The sequence below is a fragment of the Pan paniscus genome, chromosome 6 (genome assembly GCF_029289425.2).
Source record: "Pan paniscus chromosome 6, NHGRI_mPanPan1-v2.0_pri, whole genome shotgun sequence".
Classification (NCBI taxonomy): Eukaryota; Metazoa; Chordata; class Mammalia; order Primates; family Hominidae; genus Pan; species Pan paniscus.
The window spans coordinates 118,661,405-118,681,133 of NC_073255.2; the positions used below are offsets into that span (position 1 = coordinate 118,661,405).

The 19,729-nt window shown below is 53.6% G+C and overlaps 1 protein-coding gene across 1 annotated transcript in view; it reads left to right on the forward strand.

Annotated features, from left to right (window-relative positions):
- The first annotated feature begins 437 nt into the window (after positions 1-437).
- Positions 438-19,729, forward strand: part of ZAN (zonadhesin) — a 36,157-nt gene continuing 16,865 nt past the window's right edge. Inside the window, exons 1-18 of the mRNA XM_055115250.2 lie at positions 438-501; positions 1,570-1,694; positions 2,248-2,393; positions 4,060-4,203; positions 5,644-5,754; positions 5,865-6,034; positions 7,211-7,413; positions 8,379-8,520; positions 8,864-9,111; positions 9,689-9,869; positions 10,468-10,579; positions 11,739-11,833; positions 13,828-14,004; positions 15,236-15,444; positions 15,672-15,816; positions 17,274-17,521; positions 17,615-17,779; positions 18,381-18,505. Of these exons, the coding sequence (XP_054971225.1) occupies positions 453-501; positions 1,570-1,694; positions 2,248-2,393; positions 4,060-4,203; positions 5,644-5,754; positions 5,865-6,034; positions 7,211-7,413; positions 8,379-8,520; positions 8,864-9,111; positions 9,689-9,869; positions 10,468-10,579; positions 11,739-11,833; positions 13,828-14,004; positions 15,236-15,444; positions 15,672-15,816; positions 17,274-17,521; positions 17,615-17,779; positions 18,381-18,505 (2,795 nt within the window). The 5' untranslated portion in view covers positions 438-452. The remainder of the gene's footprint in view (positions 502-1,569; positions 1,695-2,247; positions 2,394-4,059; positions 4,204-5,643; positions 5,755-5,864; positions 6,035-7,210; positions 7,414-8,378; positions 8,521-8,863; positions 9,112-9,688; positions 9,870-10,467; positions 10,580-11,738; positions 11,834-13,827; positions 14,005-15,235; positions 15,445-15,671; positions 15,817-17,273; positions 17,522-17,614; positions 17,780-18,380; positions 18,506-19,729) is intronic.

Below are 19,729 nucleotides of genomic sequence, written 5' to 3' on the forward strand. Positions count from 1 at the left end.
GAAGTACTCTAGGAGCTATATGACTGTGTGACCTCACATCCCTTTCTCCCAGCCTGGGGCAGAGTGGTTCAGCCCCAACTGCACAGAACATTGCCGCTGCTGACCGGGCAGTCGGGTCGAGTGCCAGATCTCTCAGTGTGGGACACACACCGTGTGCCAGCTTAAGAATGGCCAGTATGGATGCCACCCCTACGGTGAGAGCCCCTCCCCATGCTGTCCCCGCCTGCCAGCCAGTTGGAGTAGACGTGACGCCAGGATCCCAATCCCTAGCTTGAGCAGAGGATTGGGGGCCTGCCACCGGGCAGCGGGTGGGCCGGCATGTGCGGTCCAGCCTGGAGGAGCCACAGAAGCAGCTTCGCCTGTTCTCCTTCCCCCTCCCAGCAGGCACTGCCACCTGCTTGGTCTACGGAGACCCTCATTATGTCACCTTTGACGGGAGGCACTTTGGCTTCATGGGCAAGTGCACTTACATCTTGGTCCAGCCCTGTGGCAACTCAACAGGTAGGCCCTGGAGATGCCGCTGCGGCCTGGGGGGAGGGTCTGTGGGCAGCGCTGCTAGGCATGGGGCATGGTGGGTGGCAGGAAGGGGCAGGGCACAGATGGGGGAAGAGGCAAGATAGGAGCAAGTTCTTCTGTAAGGTGAGGGTTGAAGGCCAGGCACAGTGACTCACACTGGTAACCTCAGCACTTTGGGAGGCTGAGGCAGGAGGATCACTTGAATCCAGGAGTTTGAGACCAGCCTAGGCAACACAGCAGGACTCTCATCTCCATGAAAAAAAAATTAAAAATCAGGCCGGGCTCAGTGGCTTACGCCTGTAATCCCAACACTTTGGGAAGCCGAGGTGGGTGGTTCACCTGAGGTCAGGAGTTTGAGACCAGCCTGGTCAACATGGTGAAACCCCGTCTCTACTAAAAATATAAAAAATTAGCCAGGCTTGGTGGCAGGCACCTGTAATCCCAGCTACTTGGGAGGCTGAGGCAGGAGAATTGCTTGAACCTGGGAGGCGGAGGTTGCAGTGAGCCAAGATCGAGCCACTGCACTCCTGCACTCTAGCCTAAGCAGCAAGAGCAAAACTCTGTCTCAAAAAAAAAAAAAAATTAAAAAACCAGCTGGGTATGGTGGGACACACCTATAGTCCCAGCTAGTTGGGAGGCTGAGGCAGGAGGATCGCTTGAGCCCAAGAGTTGGAGGCTGCAGTGAGCTATGATCACACCACTGCACTCCAGCCTGGGTAGCAAAGTGAGATCTTGTCTCGAAAAATAAATAAATACACACATAAATGAAGTTAAAGACAAAAAGCAAAGAAGGCAGTGGCAGTGGTTAGGGAGCACAGACGCCCTGGAGGATGTTCCAGCCACTGAGTGGAGACAGACACGCTGCGGCTGCAGGCTCTTCTGGAAGAGGCAGTCGTGGTCTGCTCCTGTGTGGATCCGGCCTCCCCTACTGGACTTTGGGGCTGGTGTCTCGGTGGCGCTCATCTCTCCCTGCGGCGCCAGGCTCAGGGCACTGCTCGCGGCAGATGTTCAGAAATGAGCCACTGGGCTCTCTTCATTCCTCTCCCCACCCAGACCCATTCTTCAGGGTGACAGCCAAGAATGAGGAGCAGGGACAGGAAGGCATGTCCTGCCTGAGCAAAGTCTACATGACCCTGCCCGAGAGCACCGTCACCCTGCTTAAGGGCAGACGCACTCTGGTGAGCCCCATTCCACCCCCACCATCCTTGCAGGGTCTGACTATGTGTCCTGGCCGACCCTTCCAATCCCTGAACCTTTCCACGGATGGGGTTCAACAAGACAGTGACCTGCAATCCCAGCTCCTTGGGAGGCTAAAGTGGGAGGATTGCTTGAGGCCAGGAGTTTGAAGCCAGCCTGGGCAAGATAGCAAGATAGCAAGACCCTGTCTCTTAAAAAATAGAAAAAATTAGCCTGGTGTGGTGGCACTTGCCTGTTGTCCCCTCTACTCCAGAGGCTGAGGTGGGAGGATTGCTGGAGCCTGGGAGGTCGAGGCTGCAGTGAGCTGTGATTGCACCATTGCACTCCAGCCTAGGCAACATAGTAAGACACTGTCTCCTAAAAACAAAAACAAAAACAAAACAGTGGTGAGGAAGCTCCAGTCCACTCCTGGTGGATGAGATTGTTAGGCTGCTGTGGATGGTGTCCTGCCTCCCAGCTATGGAAATGAAAGTCTGCTGGGGTCCTCCTTGACCCCCAGCTCTGTCTGTCTCTTGCCTCTGCCCTGCCTTCCAGGTTGGGGGTCAGCAAGTTACTCTCCCAGCCATACCCTCTAAAGGCGTCTTCCTGGGTGCAAGCGGGCGGTTTGTGGAGCTGCAGACGGAGTTCGGTTTGTGGGTGAGATGGGATGGTGACCAGCAGCTGTATGTTACTGTGTCCAGGTAAGGCAGTGTCCCAGCCAGGCAGCTGCCACTTCTTCCTGCTGCCTCTTCTTCCTGCTGCCTCTTCTTCCTGCTGCCCACCCTGCCCACTCCCCTTCCATCCCTGGCACCACTACTTGATCCTTTATGCATTCACGGATGGGAAGCACCCTGCTTAAGTGGCAGGGATCCCTTTGGACCAGGAGACAGGAGAAAATGGTTTCGGGGCATGTGATAGATAGCAGGATGGATGTACATGCTTTGGGAATGTGCTAGAAGGAGCACTAGTGAGTTCTGGAGGCTTTCCGAAGGGCAGTCACCTGGTCCCATTCTCGAAGGAAGAGTGGCTCCCCAGATGGACAAAACAAGGGAAAGCAAGATTCTTCTTCTTCTTTTTTTTGAGACAGGATCTCTCGCTCTGTTCCCTAGGCTGGAGTGCAGTGGTGCTATCTCGGCTCACTGCAACCTCTGCCTCCCAGGTTCAAGCAATTCTCCTGCCTCAGCCTCCCAAGTAGCTGGGATTACAGGCGCACACCACCATGCCCAGCTAATTTTTGTTTTTAGTAGAGACGGGATATCACCATGTTGCCCAGGCTTGTCTCGAACTCCTGACTTCAGGCGATCCTCCTGCCTCGGCCTCCCAAAGTCTTGGAATTACAGGGGAGCCACTGTGCCCGGCGAAAGAAAGACTTTATAAAAATACTTTATAGAGGCCAGGTGCAGGGGTTCCCGCCTGTAGCCCTGAACTTTGGGAGGCTGAGGTGGGAGAATCCCTTGGGGCCAGGAATTCCAGACCAGCCTGGGCAACATAGTGAGACCATATCTCCACAAAAAAATTTAAATATTAGCCAGGCGTAGTGGCCTGCACCTATAATCTCAGCATGCTGGGAGGCCGAAGCAAGAGGATCACTTGAGGCCAGGAGTTCCAGACCAGCCTGGACAACATAGTGAGATCCTGTCTCTTAAAAAAAAATTAGCTTCTCGTGGTGGTACTTGCCTGTAGTCTCAGCTACTCAGGAGGCTGAGGTGGGAGAATCACTTGAACCCAGGAGTTGGAGGCTGCAGTGAGCCGAGATTGCACCACTGTGCTCCAGCCTGAGCCACAGAGGGTGACTCTATCTCTAAAATAAATAAAAAAATAAATAAATAATTTGGCCAGGCACGGTGGCTGACACCTGTAATCCCAGCACTCTGGGAGGCCGAGGCAGGCAGATTAGGAGTTTGAGACCAGCCTGGCCAACATGGTGAAACCCCATCTCTACTAAAAATACCAAAAAATTAGCTGGGCGTGGTGGTGTGTGCCTGTAATCCCAGCTACTCGGAAGGCTGAGGCAGGAGAATCACTAGAACCCGGGAGGTGGAGGTTGCAGTGAGCCAAGGTTGCGCCACTGCCCTCTAGCCTAGGTGACAGAGAGAGACTCCATCTGAAAAAAAGGATAAATAAATAAATAAATAAATAAAGTGGGAGTGTTTTAGGGCCAGCAAGGGGTTTGCTGTGGCTGGACAATGAACAGAGGGGAAGGAGGCTTGGGGGAGGGCCATGGGGTCCTCTTGTCCAGTCCGCACCTCTTCATCCTCCTCACGCCCTCTGTTTTGGGATCCCAGCTCCTTGCCTTCTCTGCCACTGCCCCTCGAGGACCGAGGCTTCTTCTCTCCATTAACGCCAGCTCCTCTCCTGTTCCCCTAGCACCTACTCTGGCAAACTCTGTGGTTTGTGTGGGAACTATGATGGCAACAGTGACAATGACCACCTGAAGTCGGACGGCAGCCCAGCAGGAGACAAGGAGGAGCTGGGGAACAGCTGGCAGACGGACCAGGACGAGGACCAGGAGTGAGCAAGGAGGCCTCCCACCGGGGCCCTGGGAAGGTTCCGTCCCCTTCCTGGAACTCTCTTTTTTTTTTTTTTTTGAGATGGAGTCTCCTTCTGTCGCTCAGGCTGGAGTGCAGTGGTGCGATCTCAGCTCACTGCAACCTCCGCCTCCCAGGCTCAAGCAATTATCCTGCCTCAGTCTCCCGAGTAGCTGGGATTACAGGCACCTGCCACCACACACAGCTAATTTTAGTATTTTTGTAGAGATGGGGTTTCACCATGTTGGCCAGGCTGGTCTCAAACTCCTGGCCTCAAGTGATCCACCTGCCTTGGCCTCTCAAAGTGCTGGGATTACAGGTGTGAGCCACCACACCACCACGTCCAGCCCTCCCCCCCACCTTTTTTTTTTTTTTTTTGAGATGGGATCTCCCTCTGTCTTCCAAGCTGGAGTGCAATGGCACAATCGTGGCTTACTGCAGCCTCAAACTCCTGAGCTCAAGCAATCCTCCCTTCTCTGCCTCCCAAGTAGCTTGGACTACACCATGCCCAGCTAACTTTAACAAAATTTTTTGGTAGACATGGGGTTCTCACCAGATGGGGGGTTGACCAGGCTGCTGGCCCTCCCCAACTGTTTTTTTTTTTTTGAGATGGAGTCTTGCTGTGTCACCCAGGCTAGAGTGTAGTTGTGCAATCTCAGCTCACTGAAACCTCTGCCTCCTGGGCTCAAGTGATTCTCACACCTCAGTCTCCCAAGTAGCTGAGATTATAGGCACATGCCACCCCACCTGTCTGATTTTTGTATTTTTAGTAGAGACGGGGTTTCATCATGTTGGCCAGGCTGGTTTCGAACTCCTGACCTCAGGTGATTTACCTGCCCTGGCCTCCCAAAATGCAAAAGGCCGGGATTACAGGCATCACCACCACACCCAGCCTGTGCCCTCCCTTTAAAAAATGACTGGCATTGCCCCTTTCTCCTCTCTACCCTGGAGACTTCAAGTTGTTCTTTCAGTTGCTCAATATTCTTTTTTGTTTGTTTGTTTGTTTGTTTTTAGAGACAGGGCCTTGCTCTGTCGCCCAGGCTGGAGTGCAGTGGTTCAATCACAGCTCACTGCAGGCTCCAACTCCTGGGCTCAACAGATTCTCTCACCTCAGCCTCCTGAGTAGCTGGGGCTATGGACGTGCGCCACCAAACCCAGCTAATTTCATATTTATTTTTAAAGAGATGGGATCTCAGTGTGTTACCCAGGCTGGCCTGGAACTCCTGGGCTCAAGCGATTCTCCTTGCCTCGGCCTCCCACAGTGCCTGGTCAGGGCTCGGTGTTCAAACATCCTCTGGGAGGGGTTTCCCAGCTGACAGGCTGGTTTGCCGGTCCCGGCCTGCCAGCCTTGCTGCCTGCTGGGTTAGGGATGAGCTGGAAGCGAGCCTTTGTCTTTAGGGAGTTTGGGGTGGGTCTCTTGCAGGTGTCAGAAGTACCAGGTGGTGAATTCCCCGTCTTGTGATTCATCTCTGCAGAGCAGCATGTCGGGGCCAGGGTTCTGTGGACGGCTGGTCGACACTCATAGCCCATTTGAGTATGAAGGAGGGCAGGCAGGGTCGCACAGGGGCGATGCTTGGCACCTGGGCTCCTCCAAGGCTCTACCCCCTTCCACTGCATTCCCCCTGACTTGGTCACTCCCCTCAGGACATGCCTGCTGCACGTGAAGGCCACTTCCTTCTTCGACAGCTGCATGCTTGATATGTGCGGATTCCAGGGGCTGCAGCACCTGCTGTGCACACACATGTCCACCATGACCACCACCTGCCAGGACGCAGGCCACGCCGTGAAGCCCTGGAGGGAACCCCACTTCTGCCGTGAGTTGTGCCAAACTCAGAGGAGAGGCCGGGCACGGTGGCTCACACCTGTAATCCCAGCACTTTGGGAGTCCGAGGCAGGTGGATCATGAGATCAGGAGTTTGGGACCAGCCTGGCCAACACCCCGTCTCTACTAAACATACCAAAATTAGCCAGGCATGGTGGCATATGCCTGTAGTCCCAGCTACACTGGAGGCTGAGGCAGGAGAATCGCTTGAACCCGGGAGGCAGAGGTTGCAGTGAGCCGAGATTGCGCCACTGCACTCCAGCCTGGGCGACAGAGTGAGACTCCATCTCAAAAAATAAAATAAAATAAATAAATAAATAAATAAATAAATAAATAAATAAATAAAAATACAGAAATTAGCTGTGTGTGGCAATGGGTACCTGTAATCCCAGCTACTTGGAGGCTGAGGCAGGAGAATTGCTTGAACCTGGGAGGCGGAGGTTGCAGTGAGCCGAGATTGCACCACTGCACTCCAGCCTGGGTGACAGAATGAGACTCCATCTCAAAAAATAATAAAAATAATAAATAAATAAATATACAAAAATTAGCTGTGTGTGGCAACGGGCGCCTGTAATCCCAGCTACTTGGGAGGCTGAGGCAGGAGAATCACTTGAACCCGGGAGGTGGAGGTTGCAGTAAGCAGAGATTGCGCCACTGCACTACAGCCTGGGCAGTGAGAGCGAAACTCTGTCTTTAAAAAAAAAAAAAGTGTTTCTGTGCAGCCCAAGTCATCACACGCAGGCACACGGTACAGGCCCTAGGCAGGGGAGGCAACGAGGCTGCCTCCCAGCTCCTGGTGTGGCCCAGCTCTTTGGGGAAGCTGCTTTAGGGCAGGTCTATCCCCTGACTCAGACCTCACAGGTGGCCCCAGTCCCCTACGGGCCAACAGCTCACCTGGGGCATGTCTACACAGCAGCGCTGCCAGTGGTGGGTCCATCTGCTCCCACCATAGGTCTATCTAAGGCTCTCAGGGCAGGCGCCTTAGTGCTGGCCCTGCAGCCCCAGGGAGCCAGCCAGGCTCCTTGGGGAAGCTTCTCACAGTCACTCTCTCTTCTCGAGATTGGCCAGAAGCCTGGAGCTGGGAACCTTCCGAACGTGTCCTTCCTGTTTCCCACCCGGCCCCGTGGCTTGTTCGTCTCCTTCTCACCCAAGCTTCTCCCTCCACCAGCAATGGCCTGCCCGCCCAACAGCAAGTACTCCCTGTGTGCGAAGCCATGCCCTGACACCTGCCATTCAGGATTCTCCGGCATGTTCTGCTCAGACCGGTGCGTGGAGGCCTGTGAATGCAATCCGGGCTTCGTCCTCAGTGGCCTCGAGTGCATACCTCGCTCCCAGTGTGGATGCCTCCACCCTGCAGGCAGCTACTTCAAGGTGAGCGGCTGCGTGGACCTCTCAGCCCTGCAGCTAGAAAGGGCCTGCTCCCTGCTTTCACACCCCCTGCAAGCTCTTTCTTTTCTTTTCGTTTCTTGTTTTGTTTTGTTTTTGAGACAGAGTTTTGCTCTGTCGCCAGGCTGGAGTGCAGTGGCACGATCTCGGCTCACTGCAACTTCCGCCTCCTGGGTTCAAGTGATTCTCCTGCCTCAGCCTCCCGAGTAGCTGGGACTACAGGCGTGCACCACCATGCCCAGCTAATTCTTGTATTTTTAGTAGAGACGGGGTAGGGGGCGGTTTCACCATGTTGGCCAGGATGGTCTTGATCTCTTGACCTTGTGATCTGCCCACCTGGGCCTCCCAAAGTGCTGGATTACAGGCATGAGCCACCATGCCTGGCCCTTGTTTTTTGTTTTTTTGTTGTTGTTTTTGGTTTTTTTCTTTTTGAGACAGAGTCTCGATCTGTTGTCCGGGCTGGAGTGCAGTGGCACGGTCTCAGCTCACCGCAACCTCCGCCTCCCAGGTTCAAGCGATTCTCCCGCCTAAGCCTCCCAAGTAGTTGGGATTACAGATGTGCACTACCACGCCAGGCTAATTTTTGTATTTTTAGTACAGATGGGGTTTCTCCATGTTGGCCAGGCTGGTCTCAAACTCCTGACCTCAAGTGATCCACCCGCCTTGGCCTCCCGAAGTGCTGGGATCACAGGCGTGAGCCGCCACACCTGGCCTCGGATAGATCAATTTTGGTTGAAATGATGAACAGACCCAGAAATGATGTAGTGACTGAAAAAACGAATGGATGCCAAGCTTTTGCAGCGAATCTCGGAGCTTCAGGAAGAGAGGATGTCTCCCCACTATTAAGCCAGTGATCTGAACAGCTCTGGTGAGCTCTGGTGTCAGATCTGGGAAAAAACAAAACAAAGCAAAAAAAACACTTTCTCTTCCTTCCCTGCTGTCTTCCCCAGGTAGGGGAGTGGTGGTACAAGCCAGGCTGCAAAGAGTTGTGCGTCTGTGAAAGCAACAACAGAATTCGCTGCCAGCCCTGGAGGTGTAGGGCCCAGGAGTTCTGTGGCCAACAGGATGGTATCTATGGCTGCCATGCCCAAGGTGAGCCATCAGGGTGGAAGGTGAGCTGGGGGCTGCCCAGGCAACACCAGGCAAGGTGATGGGTCCTGCCCAAAGCAGCTTCCCCAGACAGCTGAGTCTCCACCAGGGCCTGGGAGGGGCAGCAGGGGCAGCATTTTCAAGGACCCAAAGGGGGAGGTTGGGGACGTCAGTGCTTCTCTTAGGCAGCTCCAAGCCAAGCCAACCACACTTCCTAGGGAAACACCACATCTGTGGATGGGCCGTGGGGACCATGCCAATGTGGACTCTCCAGGATGGCAGCTCTGAGTCAAAGCTTCCGGGGCGTGGAGGAGTGAGACTGTGAACTCCATCTTCTTCTCTACAGGTGCCGCCACCTGCACAGCCTCGGGTGACCCCCACTACCTGACCTTCGATGGCGCCTTGCACCACTTCATGGGCACCTGCACCTATGTCCTGACCCGGCCTTGCTGGTCCAGGTCCCAAGACAGCTATTTTGTTGTGAGCGCCACCAACGAGAACCGCGGGGGGCACCTGGAGGTCTCCTATATCAAAGCCGTCCACGTGACAGTCTTTGACCTCAGCATCTCACTGCTCAGAGGCTGTAAGGTCATGGTGGGTGTCTTCCTCCTGCCTCCTGGACCCTGAACACCCAGCCTGCTTGCTTCTCTCCTGTGCCCCTCCTTGCCCGCATGCCCACCTCTCTGGCTCCTTAGAGCACCTGGGAGGCACCTGCAGCTGACCCAGTCCCTCTTCTTTGGACTCCCTCCTCCCTCTGTGAAATACCTACCAGCACCAGCCCCTCCTGCTCCCAGTTTTTTGCCGTTTTTTTTTTTTGTTTTTTTTTTTTTTTTGAGACAGGGTCTTGCTCTATCACCCAGGCTGGAGTGCAGTGGTGCAATCATAGCTTATTGTGGCCTTGACCCCCTGGGCTCAAGTGATCCTCCCACCTCGGCCTCCTAAGTAGCTGCAACTATAGGCATGCACCACCTGCACGGCTAATTTTTTTTTTTCACTTTTTGTAGAGACGGGCTTTCTCCATGTTGCCCAGGCTGATCTCGAGATCCTGGGCTCAAGCGATCCTCCGCCTCGGCCTCCCGAAGTGCTGGGTTTGCAGGCATGAGCCCCCGTCCTTGCCTTTATCCCGAGTTATTTCCTGACTCTCCTTTCTACATCCTCCCTGCCTCTGCAGCTGAATGGCCATCGGGTGGCCCTACCTGTGTGGCTTGCACAAGGCCGGGTGACCATAAGGCTCAGCAGCAACTTCGTCCTCCTCTACACGAACTTTGGGCTCCAAGTTCGCTACGACGGGAGCCACTTGGTGGAAGTGACAGTCCCCTCCTCCTATGGCGGCCAGCCCTGTGGGCTGTGTGGTGAGTTTCCTGGGCACCTGCGGGGAAAGCTGGGACAATGAGTAGGCGTGTGACCTGGTCCCAGCTCCCCCAACATCTCTGTGAGGTGTTCTAAGTACTTGTCAACTGACTAATTGGTTGAGGACATTAGGCATGAAGGTAGGAATTAAGGGAAGACGGAGATGAAGAGACAGAAAGGGGCCAGGCGCGGTGGCTCATACCTGTAAATGCAACACTTTGAGAGCCCGAGGAGGGTGGATCACTTGAGGTCAAGGGTTCGAGACCAGCCTGGCCAACATGGCAAAAACCTGTCTCTACTAAAAATACAAAAATTAGCCAGGCATGGTGGTGCATGCCTGTAATCCCAGCTATTTGGGAGGCTGACGCGGGAGAATCGCTTGAACCTGGGAGGTGGACGTTGCAGTGAGCTGAGATCGCGCCACTGCACTCCAGCCTGGGTGTCAGAGCAAGACTCCATCTCAAAAAAGAAGAAAAAGAGACAGAAAGGGTTAACCTTGCTATGTAGAATGAAAAGTGAGGGTGCCAGGAGGATGGTGGCCCTGGGGCCTGGCCTGCTGGGGGGCCCCTTGTTGCCTGTTTTAACGACTCCCTCCTCTAGGGAACTACAACAACAACAGCTTGGATGACAACCTGCGCCCAGACAGAAAGCCTGCAGGCGATTCCGTGCAGCTGGGGGCCGCCTGGAAGTTACCTGAATCCTCTGAACCTGGGTGAGCTGGGGGTCGGGGGAGCCAGGCAGGAGGGGCTGGGCCTGGGAAGGGCCTCGGGGGGCAGCTTGGAAGTGTCCTCTGTGTGTCCCCACTCCCTCTGTGCTGTACCTCCCTACTGGCAGGAAACTGGCAATCTCTCCTGTTTAGACTCTCCAAGATTAGAGTTGGTAAGAAGCTGTTCTGACTTCCCACGCCCACGCCTGCTGATTTCTCCCATGCTTAGTGATCTCTTTGGAGGGCCCACTTGGGAAGTTCACCCTGAGGTCTAGCCTTTTTCCTTCCTGCTGCATCTCCTGGCCTTCCTACTTGAGGGCACCGTTTTGTCCTCTTCTCCTGTATCCCTCTCTCTTTCCCTGTCCACTTTTTGTTTTGTTTTGTTGTTTTTGAGACAGAGTCACGCTCTGTCACCCAGGCTGGAGTGCAGTGGCACGATCTCAGCTCACTGCAACTTCCGCCTCCCAGGTTCAAGTGATTCTCCTGCCTCAGCCTCCCAAGTAGCTGGGATTACAGGCACTTGCCACCACACCCGGCTAATTTTTGTATTTTTATTTGAGACAGCGCTTCTCCATGTTGGCCAGGCTAGTCTCAAACTCCTGACCTCAGGTGATCTGCCTGCCTTGGCCTCCCAAAGTGCTGGGATTACAGGTGTGAGCCACTGCACACAGCCCCCTGTCCACTTTTGCTTCGGTTTGGGAGACGGTTCCTCAGGCCCTCAGGTCTTGTCTTGTTTTGTCTTGTCTTTTTTTTTTCTTTTCTTTCCTTTCCTTTCCTTTCCTTCTCTTTCCTTTCTTCCTTCCTTTCTTCCTTCTTCCTTTCCTTTCCTTTTTTTCTTTTCTTTTCTTGAGACAGGGTCTTGCTCTGTTGCCCAGGCTGGAGTGCAGTGGTGCAATCATAGCTCACTGAAGCCTCCAACTGCTGGGCTCAAGCCATCCTCCCACCACAGCCTCCTGAGTAGCTGGGACTACAGACACATGCCACCACGCCTGGCTAATTTTTAAAAATTTTGTGTAGAGATAGGATCTCACTATGTTGCCCAGGCTGGTCTTGAACTTCTGGTCTCAAGCGATCCTCCTGCCTTGGCTTCCCAAAGTGCTGGGATTATAGGCATGAGCCACTGCACCCAACCTGTAGCCCTCAGTTTCTATTCTCTCTCATTTAGCTGTTTCCTTGTGGGTGGCAAGCCCTCCAGCTGCCAGGAGAACAGCATGGCAGACGCCTGGAACAAGAACTGTGCGATCTTAATAAACCCTCAGGGTAAGACATGTCCCTGCTGGCCCTTTTTCCTCCCTGAAGGACAGGAGGCTGGGGAGGGAGTCTAGTCAGGGAGGGAGAAACAACAAGACCAGAAACAGATGGAAAAGCATGAGGAAGGCAAATGGGAACACAGGGCCAGCCAGCAGTCACCTTCTTGGGACCTATGACTGATGGGTCTGTATTTGTGTCTCAGGCAGTAGATAAATCCGGGATTTCTTTTTTTTTTTCCTATTAAAATGTTTTAATAGGCTGGGCGCAGTGGCTCATGCCTGTAATCCCAGTACTTTGGGAGGCCGAGGAGGGCAGATCCCGAGGTCAGGAGTTCGATGGTGAAACCCCGTCTCTACTAAAAATACAAAAAATTAGCCAGGCAGCCGGGCGCAGTGGCTCACGCCTGTAATCTCAGCACTTTGGGAGGCCGAGGTGGGCGGATCACGAGGTCAGGAGATCAAGACCATCCTGGCTAACACAGTGAAACCCCGTCTCTACTAAAAATACAAAAAATTAGCTGGGCCTGGTGACGGGCACCTGTAGTCCCAGCTACTTGGGAGGCTGAGGCAGAAGAATCGCTTTAACCTGGGAGGCAGAGGTTGCAGTGAGCCGAGATTTCGCCATTGCACTCCAGCCTGGGCGACAGAGTGAGACTCTGTCCCAAAAAAAAAAAAAAAAAAAGTTTAATAGAGATGGGGGAGTCTCACTATGTAGCCCAGGCTGTTCTCGAACTATGGACCCCAAGGGATCCTCCCCCTTGGCCTCCCAAGTAGTTGGGATGACAGGCATAAGCCACCACGCCTGGCCGTTTTTTCTTTTTTCTTGTTTTTTAGAGACAAAGTCTCACTCTGTTGCCCAGGCTGGAGTGCAGTGGCACGATCACAGCTCACTGCAGGCTTTAACTCCTGGGCTCAAGTAATCCTCCCGCCTCAGCCTTCAGAGTAGCTGGGACCACAGGCATGCACCACCATGCCCAACTAATTTTTTTTTTCTCACTCTGTTGCCCAGGCTGGAGTGCAATGGTGTGATCTCGGCTCACTGCAACCTCTGCCTCCCAGGCGCAAGCTATTTTCCCACCTCAGCTTCCCAAGTAGCTGGGATTACAGGCCTGTGCCACCACACCCGGCTATTTTTTGTATTTTTAGTAGAGACAACATTTCACCATGTTGGCCAGGCTGATCTTGAACTCCTGACCTCAAATGATCCACCTGCCTCGGCCTCCCAAAGTGCTGGTATTAAAGGCATGAGCCACTGTGCCTGGCCTAATTTTTAAATATTTTCTGGAGATGAGGTTTTGCTATGCAGCCCAGGCTGGTCTTGAACTCCTGGGCTCAAGTGATTCTCCTGCTTTGCCCTCCTAAAGTGCTGAGGTTACAGGCGGGAGCCACCACACAAATCTGGGTTTTGTTTGTTTGTTTTGTTTATATTCTCTGTCACCCAGGTTGGAGTGCAATGGCACAATCATAGCTCATCCTCCTGCCTCAGCCTGCTGAGTAGCTGGGACTACAGGTGTGCACCACCATGGCCGGCTAATTTTTGTACAGACACAGTTTCACTGTATTGCTCAGGCTGGAAAATCCAGGAGGTTTTTTTTTTGTTTTTTTTTTTTGAGACGGAGTCTTGATCTGTTGCCCAGGCTGGAGTGCAATGGCACAATCTCAGCTCACTGCCACCTTTGCCTCCTGGGTTCAAGAGATTCTCCTGCCCCAACCTCCCGAGTTGCCTGGACTACAGGTGCCCTCTACTATGCCCTGCTAATTTTTGTATTTTTAGTAGAGATTGGGTTTCACCATGATGGTCAGGCTGGTCTCAAACTCCTGACCTCAAGTGATCTGCCCACCTCGGCCTCCCAAAGTGCTGGGATTACAGGTGTGAGCCACTGTGCCTGGTGGGAAAATCCAGGTTTTGATTGAAGTGGATGTCGAATCAGCCCCAGGGAAGCCACATGGCCCTGTTCCTTCCCGGCCCCTCCCCTGGCTCATCTGCCTTCTCTCTTCCTGCAGGACCCTTCTCTCAATGTCACCAGGTGGTGCCTCCCCAGTCCAGCTTTGCCAGTTGCGTGCATGGTCAGTGTGGGACCAAGGGCGACACCACAGCCCTGTGCCGCTCCCTGCAGGCCTACGTGTCCCTGTGTGCCCAGGCTGGCCAGGCCCCTGCCTGGCGGAACAGAACCTTCTGCCGTGAGTGACTGGCCACCTGTTCCCACAGCCCACAGGCACCCTCCAGAATTCTGCCCTCCCTTTCTTCCCCTAAATTCTTTTTTTTTTTTTTGAGACGGAGTCTCGCTCTGTTGCCCAGGCTGGAGTGCAGTGGCGCAATCTCGGCTCACTGCAACCTCTACCTCCTGTGTTCAAGCCAAGATGGGTGAATCACCTGAGGTCAGGAGTTGGAGACCAGCCTGGTCAACATGGTGAAACCCCGTCTCTATTAAAAATACAAAACTTGGCCAGGTGTGGTGGCAAGCACCTGTAATCAGCTACTCAAGAGGCTGAGGTGGGAGAATCGCTTGAACCTGGGAGGCAGAGGTTGCAGTGAGCCGAGATCACACCACTGCACTCCAGCCTGGGCAACAAGAGTGAAACAAAAAACAAGAGTGAAAAACAAAACAAAACAAAAAGTTCTGGCAATAGACGGTGGTAATGGCAGCATGACAATGTGACTGTACTTAGTGCTGTTGAAGTGTACACTTAAAAAATTGTTGCCGGGCGCGGTGGCTCACGCCTGTAATCCCAGCACTTTGGGAGGCTGAGGCAGGTGGATCACGAGGTCAGGAGATCAAGACCATCCTGGCTAACACGGTGAAACCCCGTCTCTACCAAAAATACAAAAAATTAGCCAGGCGTGGTGGTGGGCGCCTGTAGTCCCAGCTACTCGGGAGGCTGAAGCAGGAGAATGGCGTGAATCTGGGAGGTGGAGCTTGCAGTGACCCAAGATCATGCCACTGCACTCCAGCCTGGGCGACAGAGCGAGACTGTCTCCAAGAAAAAAAAAATTGTTAAAATTGTAGATTTTATGTCTGTTTTTTTTTTTTTTTTTTTTTTTTTTTTTGCTTTTGAGAGTCTCGCTGTCACCCAGGCTGGAGTGCAGTGGTCTGACCTCGCCTCATTGCAACCTCTGCCTCTCAGGTTCAAGAGATTCTCGTGTCTCAGCCACCCAAGTAGCTGGGACTACAGGCGTGTGCCACCACGCCCGGGTAATTTTTGTATTTTTAGTAGAGTCGGTTTTTCACCATGTTGGCCAGCCTGTTCTCGAACTCCTGACCTCAGGTGATCCACCTGCCTCGGCCTCCCAAAGTGCTGGGATTACATGTGCGAGCTACCGCTCCTGGCCACTACTAGGAGCTTTTGATGCCCCAAGGTTTGGGGGCTGGACATGCCACCCCACTCTTCCTAATGCTGTCATTTTCTTTAGCTATGAGGTGCCCACCTGGCAGCAGCTACAGCCCCTGCGGCAGTCCCTGCCCAGCCACCTGCAGCAGCATAAACAACCCGAGGGACTGCCCCAAAGCACTGCCCTGTGCTGAGAGCTGTGAATGTCAGAAAGGCCACATCTTGAGTGGAACCTCCTGCGTGCCCCTTGGCCAGTGTGGCTGCACTGACCCAGCGGGCTCCTACCACCCGGTGAGAGGCCAGCTAGGAGGGGCCCCGCCCTTTCCAGGCCCACATGTTTGGGGTCAGGGCAAGCTCAGGAGAGGCAGGAGGAAGGCTCAGAACCTGGGAGGGGCAGGGCTGGCCAAGGCTGGGGGGCGAGGAGGAAGGGCAGATGCTGCACCCAGCTTCAACTGGGGCATTGGCCCATCTCCCAATTCCAACTTTCTGTTGGCTCAGCTGATCCCTGTGGCCCACAGGTCGGGGAGCACTGGTACACAGAGAACACCTGCACCAGGCTCTGCACCTGCTCCGTCCACAACAACATCACCTGCTTCCAGAGCACCTGCAAACCCAACCAGATATGCTGGGCCCTGGATGGGCTGCTCCGTTGTCAGGCCTCAGGTAGGAGGACCACGGTGATGGGGGGACTCCACAGCCCTGAGGCCCACTCTCCCAACTCCCCAACAGACTCCCTGCTGCCTGTAGCACTGGGTTTCAGGTTTCGACTGGTAACTCTGCTGCACCCAAGAGCTTCTGGTGGGTAAGATGACCTCCAACTGCTGAGAAGGGAACCTTGGGGCTCACCCATCCTTCTCCTGTAGCGGCCACCAACTTAGATGGGATATTATAAATCCTTCCCTGGGGCCAGACGCCATGGCTCACACTTGTAATCTCAGCACTTTGGAAGGCCAAGGCGGGCGGATCACTTGAGACCAGGAGTTCAAGACCAGCCTGACCAACATGGCTAAACCCCGTCTCTACTAAAAATACAAAAATTAGCCTATAATCCCAGCTACTCGAGAGGCTGAGGCAGGAGAATTGCTTGAACCCAGGAGGCAGAGGTTGCAGTGAGCAGAGATCGTGCCATTGCACTCCAGCCTGGGCGACAAAACTCCGTCTCTAAATAAATAAATCTTTTCCTGGAGGCCAGGCATGGTGGCTCATGCCTGTAATCCCAGTGGTTTGGGAAGCTGAAGTGGGAGAATCACTTGAGGCTAGTAGTTCAAGACCAGCCTGGGCAACATAGTGAGACCCCATCTCTACAAAAAAATAAAAGCTAAAAAGTTAAAAAGTAAAATTAAAGATATTGCACCTGTAGTCCCTGCTACTTGGGAGGCTGAGGTAGGAGGATCTCTTGAGCCCAGGAATTAGAGTCTGCATGCCAGCCTGGGTAACAGAACAAGACCCTGTCTCTAAAAAAAATTTTTTTTAATTAGTTGAATAGGGTACTTCATGCCTGTAGTCCCAGATACTCTGGAGGCTGAGGTAGGAGGACCACTTGAGCCCAGGAGTTTGAGGCTGCAGTGAGCTATGACCATATGCCATTGCATTCCAGCCTGGGTGACAGAGAGAGACCATGTCTCAAATTAAAAAAAAAAAATCCTTCCTCCAAAGAATCATGCCCCTCCTTCACCCGTAAACCTCACCACGCCTCCTAGCCCTGGCCCTGGGGTTTTTTGTTTGTTTGTTTGTTTGTTTTTGATGCAGTGTCTCTGTTGCCTGGGCTGGAGTGCAGTGGTGCAATCTCGGCTCACTGCAACCTCCATCTCCCTGGTTCAAGCGATTCTCCTGCCTCAGCCTTCCAACTAGCTGAGATTACAGGCACACGTCACCACACCCTAATTTTTTTGTATTTTTTTTAGTAGAGACGGGTTTTTACCATGTTGGTCAGGCTGGTATCAAACCAGCCCACCTTGGCCTCCCAAAGTGCTGGGATTACAGGCATGAGCCACTGCGCACAGCCGGACCTGGGGTCTTGACTCTTTTCTGGAAGGCAGGGAAAACCCAGGACTAGTTTCCCAGGGACCCTGTACCTGCCAGAGTAGCGTCATAGCCCAGCTGTCTCTCTGTCCTCCCAGGTATGGGAGTGTGTCAGCTCCCAGGGGAGTCCCACTACGTGAGCTTTGATGGTAGTAACCATTCTATCCCGGACGCCTGCACTCTTGTCCTGGTGAAAGTGTGCCACCCTGCCATGGCCTTGCCCTTCTTCAAGATCAGTGCCAAGCATGAGAAGGAGGAAGGTGGAACTGAGGCTTTCCGCCTTCATGAGGTCTACATTGACATCTACGATGCCAAGGTCACCCTGCAGAAGGGCCACCGTGTGCTGGTGAGCTGGGTGTGGTGACCGGGGCTGGGAGGGAGTGCTGGGGAGGGGACTCTTGTCCCTGCTCCTACTCACCGTCACTGTCCTCCTGTTTAGATCAACAGCAAACAGGTCATCCTCCCCGCCATCTCCCAGATCCCTGGGGTCAGTGTCAAGTCCAGCAGCATCTACACCATTGTTAACATCAAGATCGGGGTGCAAGTCAAGTTTGACGGGAATCATCTCTTAGAGATTGAAATCCCCACAACCTACTATGGAAAGGTGAGGAAAACATCTGGCTCTCCTTGCTGGGGAGGCAGCCCCAGGGAGATTGGTGGCCGGCAGGGATGGGGGACAGTGTTCGCATCGTGCCTGCCCAAAGAGGCCACTCCTCAGGATGGAGCAGGGCAGTGGAGGAGTGCGCCTTTCTGTGTAGGATGGACAAGAGTGTTTCCAGGAAAAAACAGGAAAAACCATTCTGCCCGGGCATGGTGGCTCACGCCTGTAAGCTCAGCACTCTGGGAGGCCGAGGCATGTGGGTCACCTGAGGTCAGGAGGTTGAGACCAGCCTGGCCAACGTGGTGAAACCCCGTCTCTATTAAAAAAAAAAAAAAAATTAGTTGGGGGTGGTGGTGCCCACCTGTAATCCCAGCTGCTCGGGAGGCTGAGGCAGGAGAGTTGCTTGAACCTGGGAGGCGGATAGTGAAGTGAGCTGAGATCATGCCACTGCACTCCAGGCTGGGTGACAAGAGTGAAACTCGAAGGAAGGGAGGGAGGGAGGGAGGGAGGGAGGAAAACTGCTCTCGTGAGGGAAGGAAAGAAGGAAGGGAGAAAAACTGTTCTCGTGCTTCCCCAGCACCGAAAAACCACTCTCCCCTGCCAGGTCTGCGGCATGTGTGGGAACTTCAATGATGAGGAAGAGGACGAACTAATGATGCCCAGCGATGAAGTAGCAAATAGTGACAGTGAATTTGTGAACAGTTGGAAAGATAAGGACATTGACCCAAGGTAGTGGTCCCCTAAGACCCTCTAGCTTTTCTTTCTTTTTCTTTGTCTTTCTTTCTTTCTGCCTTCCCTTCCCTTCCCTTCCCTCCCCTCCCCTCCCCTCCCCTCCCCTCCCCTTCCCTTCCTTTCTTCCTTTCTCTCTTTCTCTTTCTTTTCTTTCTCTCCTTTCTTTCGTTCTTTTTTTTCTGAGACAGAATCTTGCTCTGTCACCCAGGCTGGAGTGCAGTGGTATGATCTCGGCTCACTGCAACCTCCGCCTCCCGGGCTCAAGTGATACTCCTGCCTCAGCCTCCCAAGTAGCTGGGATTACAGGCACCCGCCACCATGCCTGGCTACTTTTTGTAGTTTTTAGTAGAGACGGGGTTTCACCATATTGGCCAGGCTGGTCTCAAGCTCCTGACCTCAGGCAATGTGGCCGCCTTGGCCTCCCGAAGTGCTGGGTAATCATGAGCTACTGTGCCTGGACCCTCTAGCTTTTCTTTTTTTCTTTTTCTTTTTGAGATGGAGCTTTGCTCTGTCACCCAGGCTGGAGTGCAGTGGCTCAATCTTGGCTCACTGCAACCTCTGTTTCCGGGGTTCAAGCAATTCTCGTGCCTCAACCTCCCGAGTAGCTGGGATTACAGGTGCACACCACCACGCCCCACGCCTGGCTAATTTGTATATTTTAGGTAGAGACGGAGTTTCATCATGTTGGTCAGGCTGGCCTTGAACTCCTGACCTCAAGTGATCCGCCCCACTCAGCCTCCCAAAGTGCTAGGATTACAGGCATGAGCCACTGTGCCTGGCCACCCCTCCAGCTTTTCATAGCGACATGAGCTAGGGAGCCAGACTGTAGGGCACACCTGGGGCAGGAAGACCAGAATGTTCCTTTTTTCTTCTACAATTTTTAAATTTTTTGTAGAGACAGGGTCTTGCCACGTTTGCCCAGGCTGGTCTCAAACTCCTGGGCTCAAATGATCCTCCCGCCTCGGCCCCACAAAGTGCTGGGATTACAGGCCAGAATGTTGCTTTGTGTGTGTGATTTGAGGGCGATGACTTCTGGGCATTCTGGGGCGATGTGTGTAATTGATCCATCTCAAGGCTGCTAGAACCCACTTGAGGAAATGTGAAAGCTTCCTTTCCTCGCTTAGAAACCTTGGAGGAGGAGCAGGAGCAGAGGCTCATGCCTGTGATTCCAGCACTTTGGGAGGCCAAGACTGGAGGATCACTTGAGGCCAGGAGTTTGAG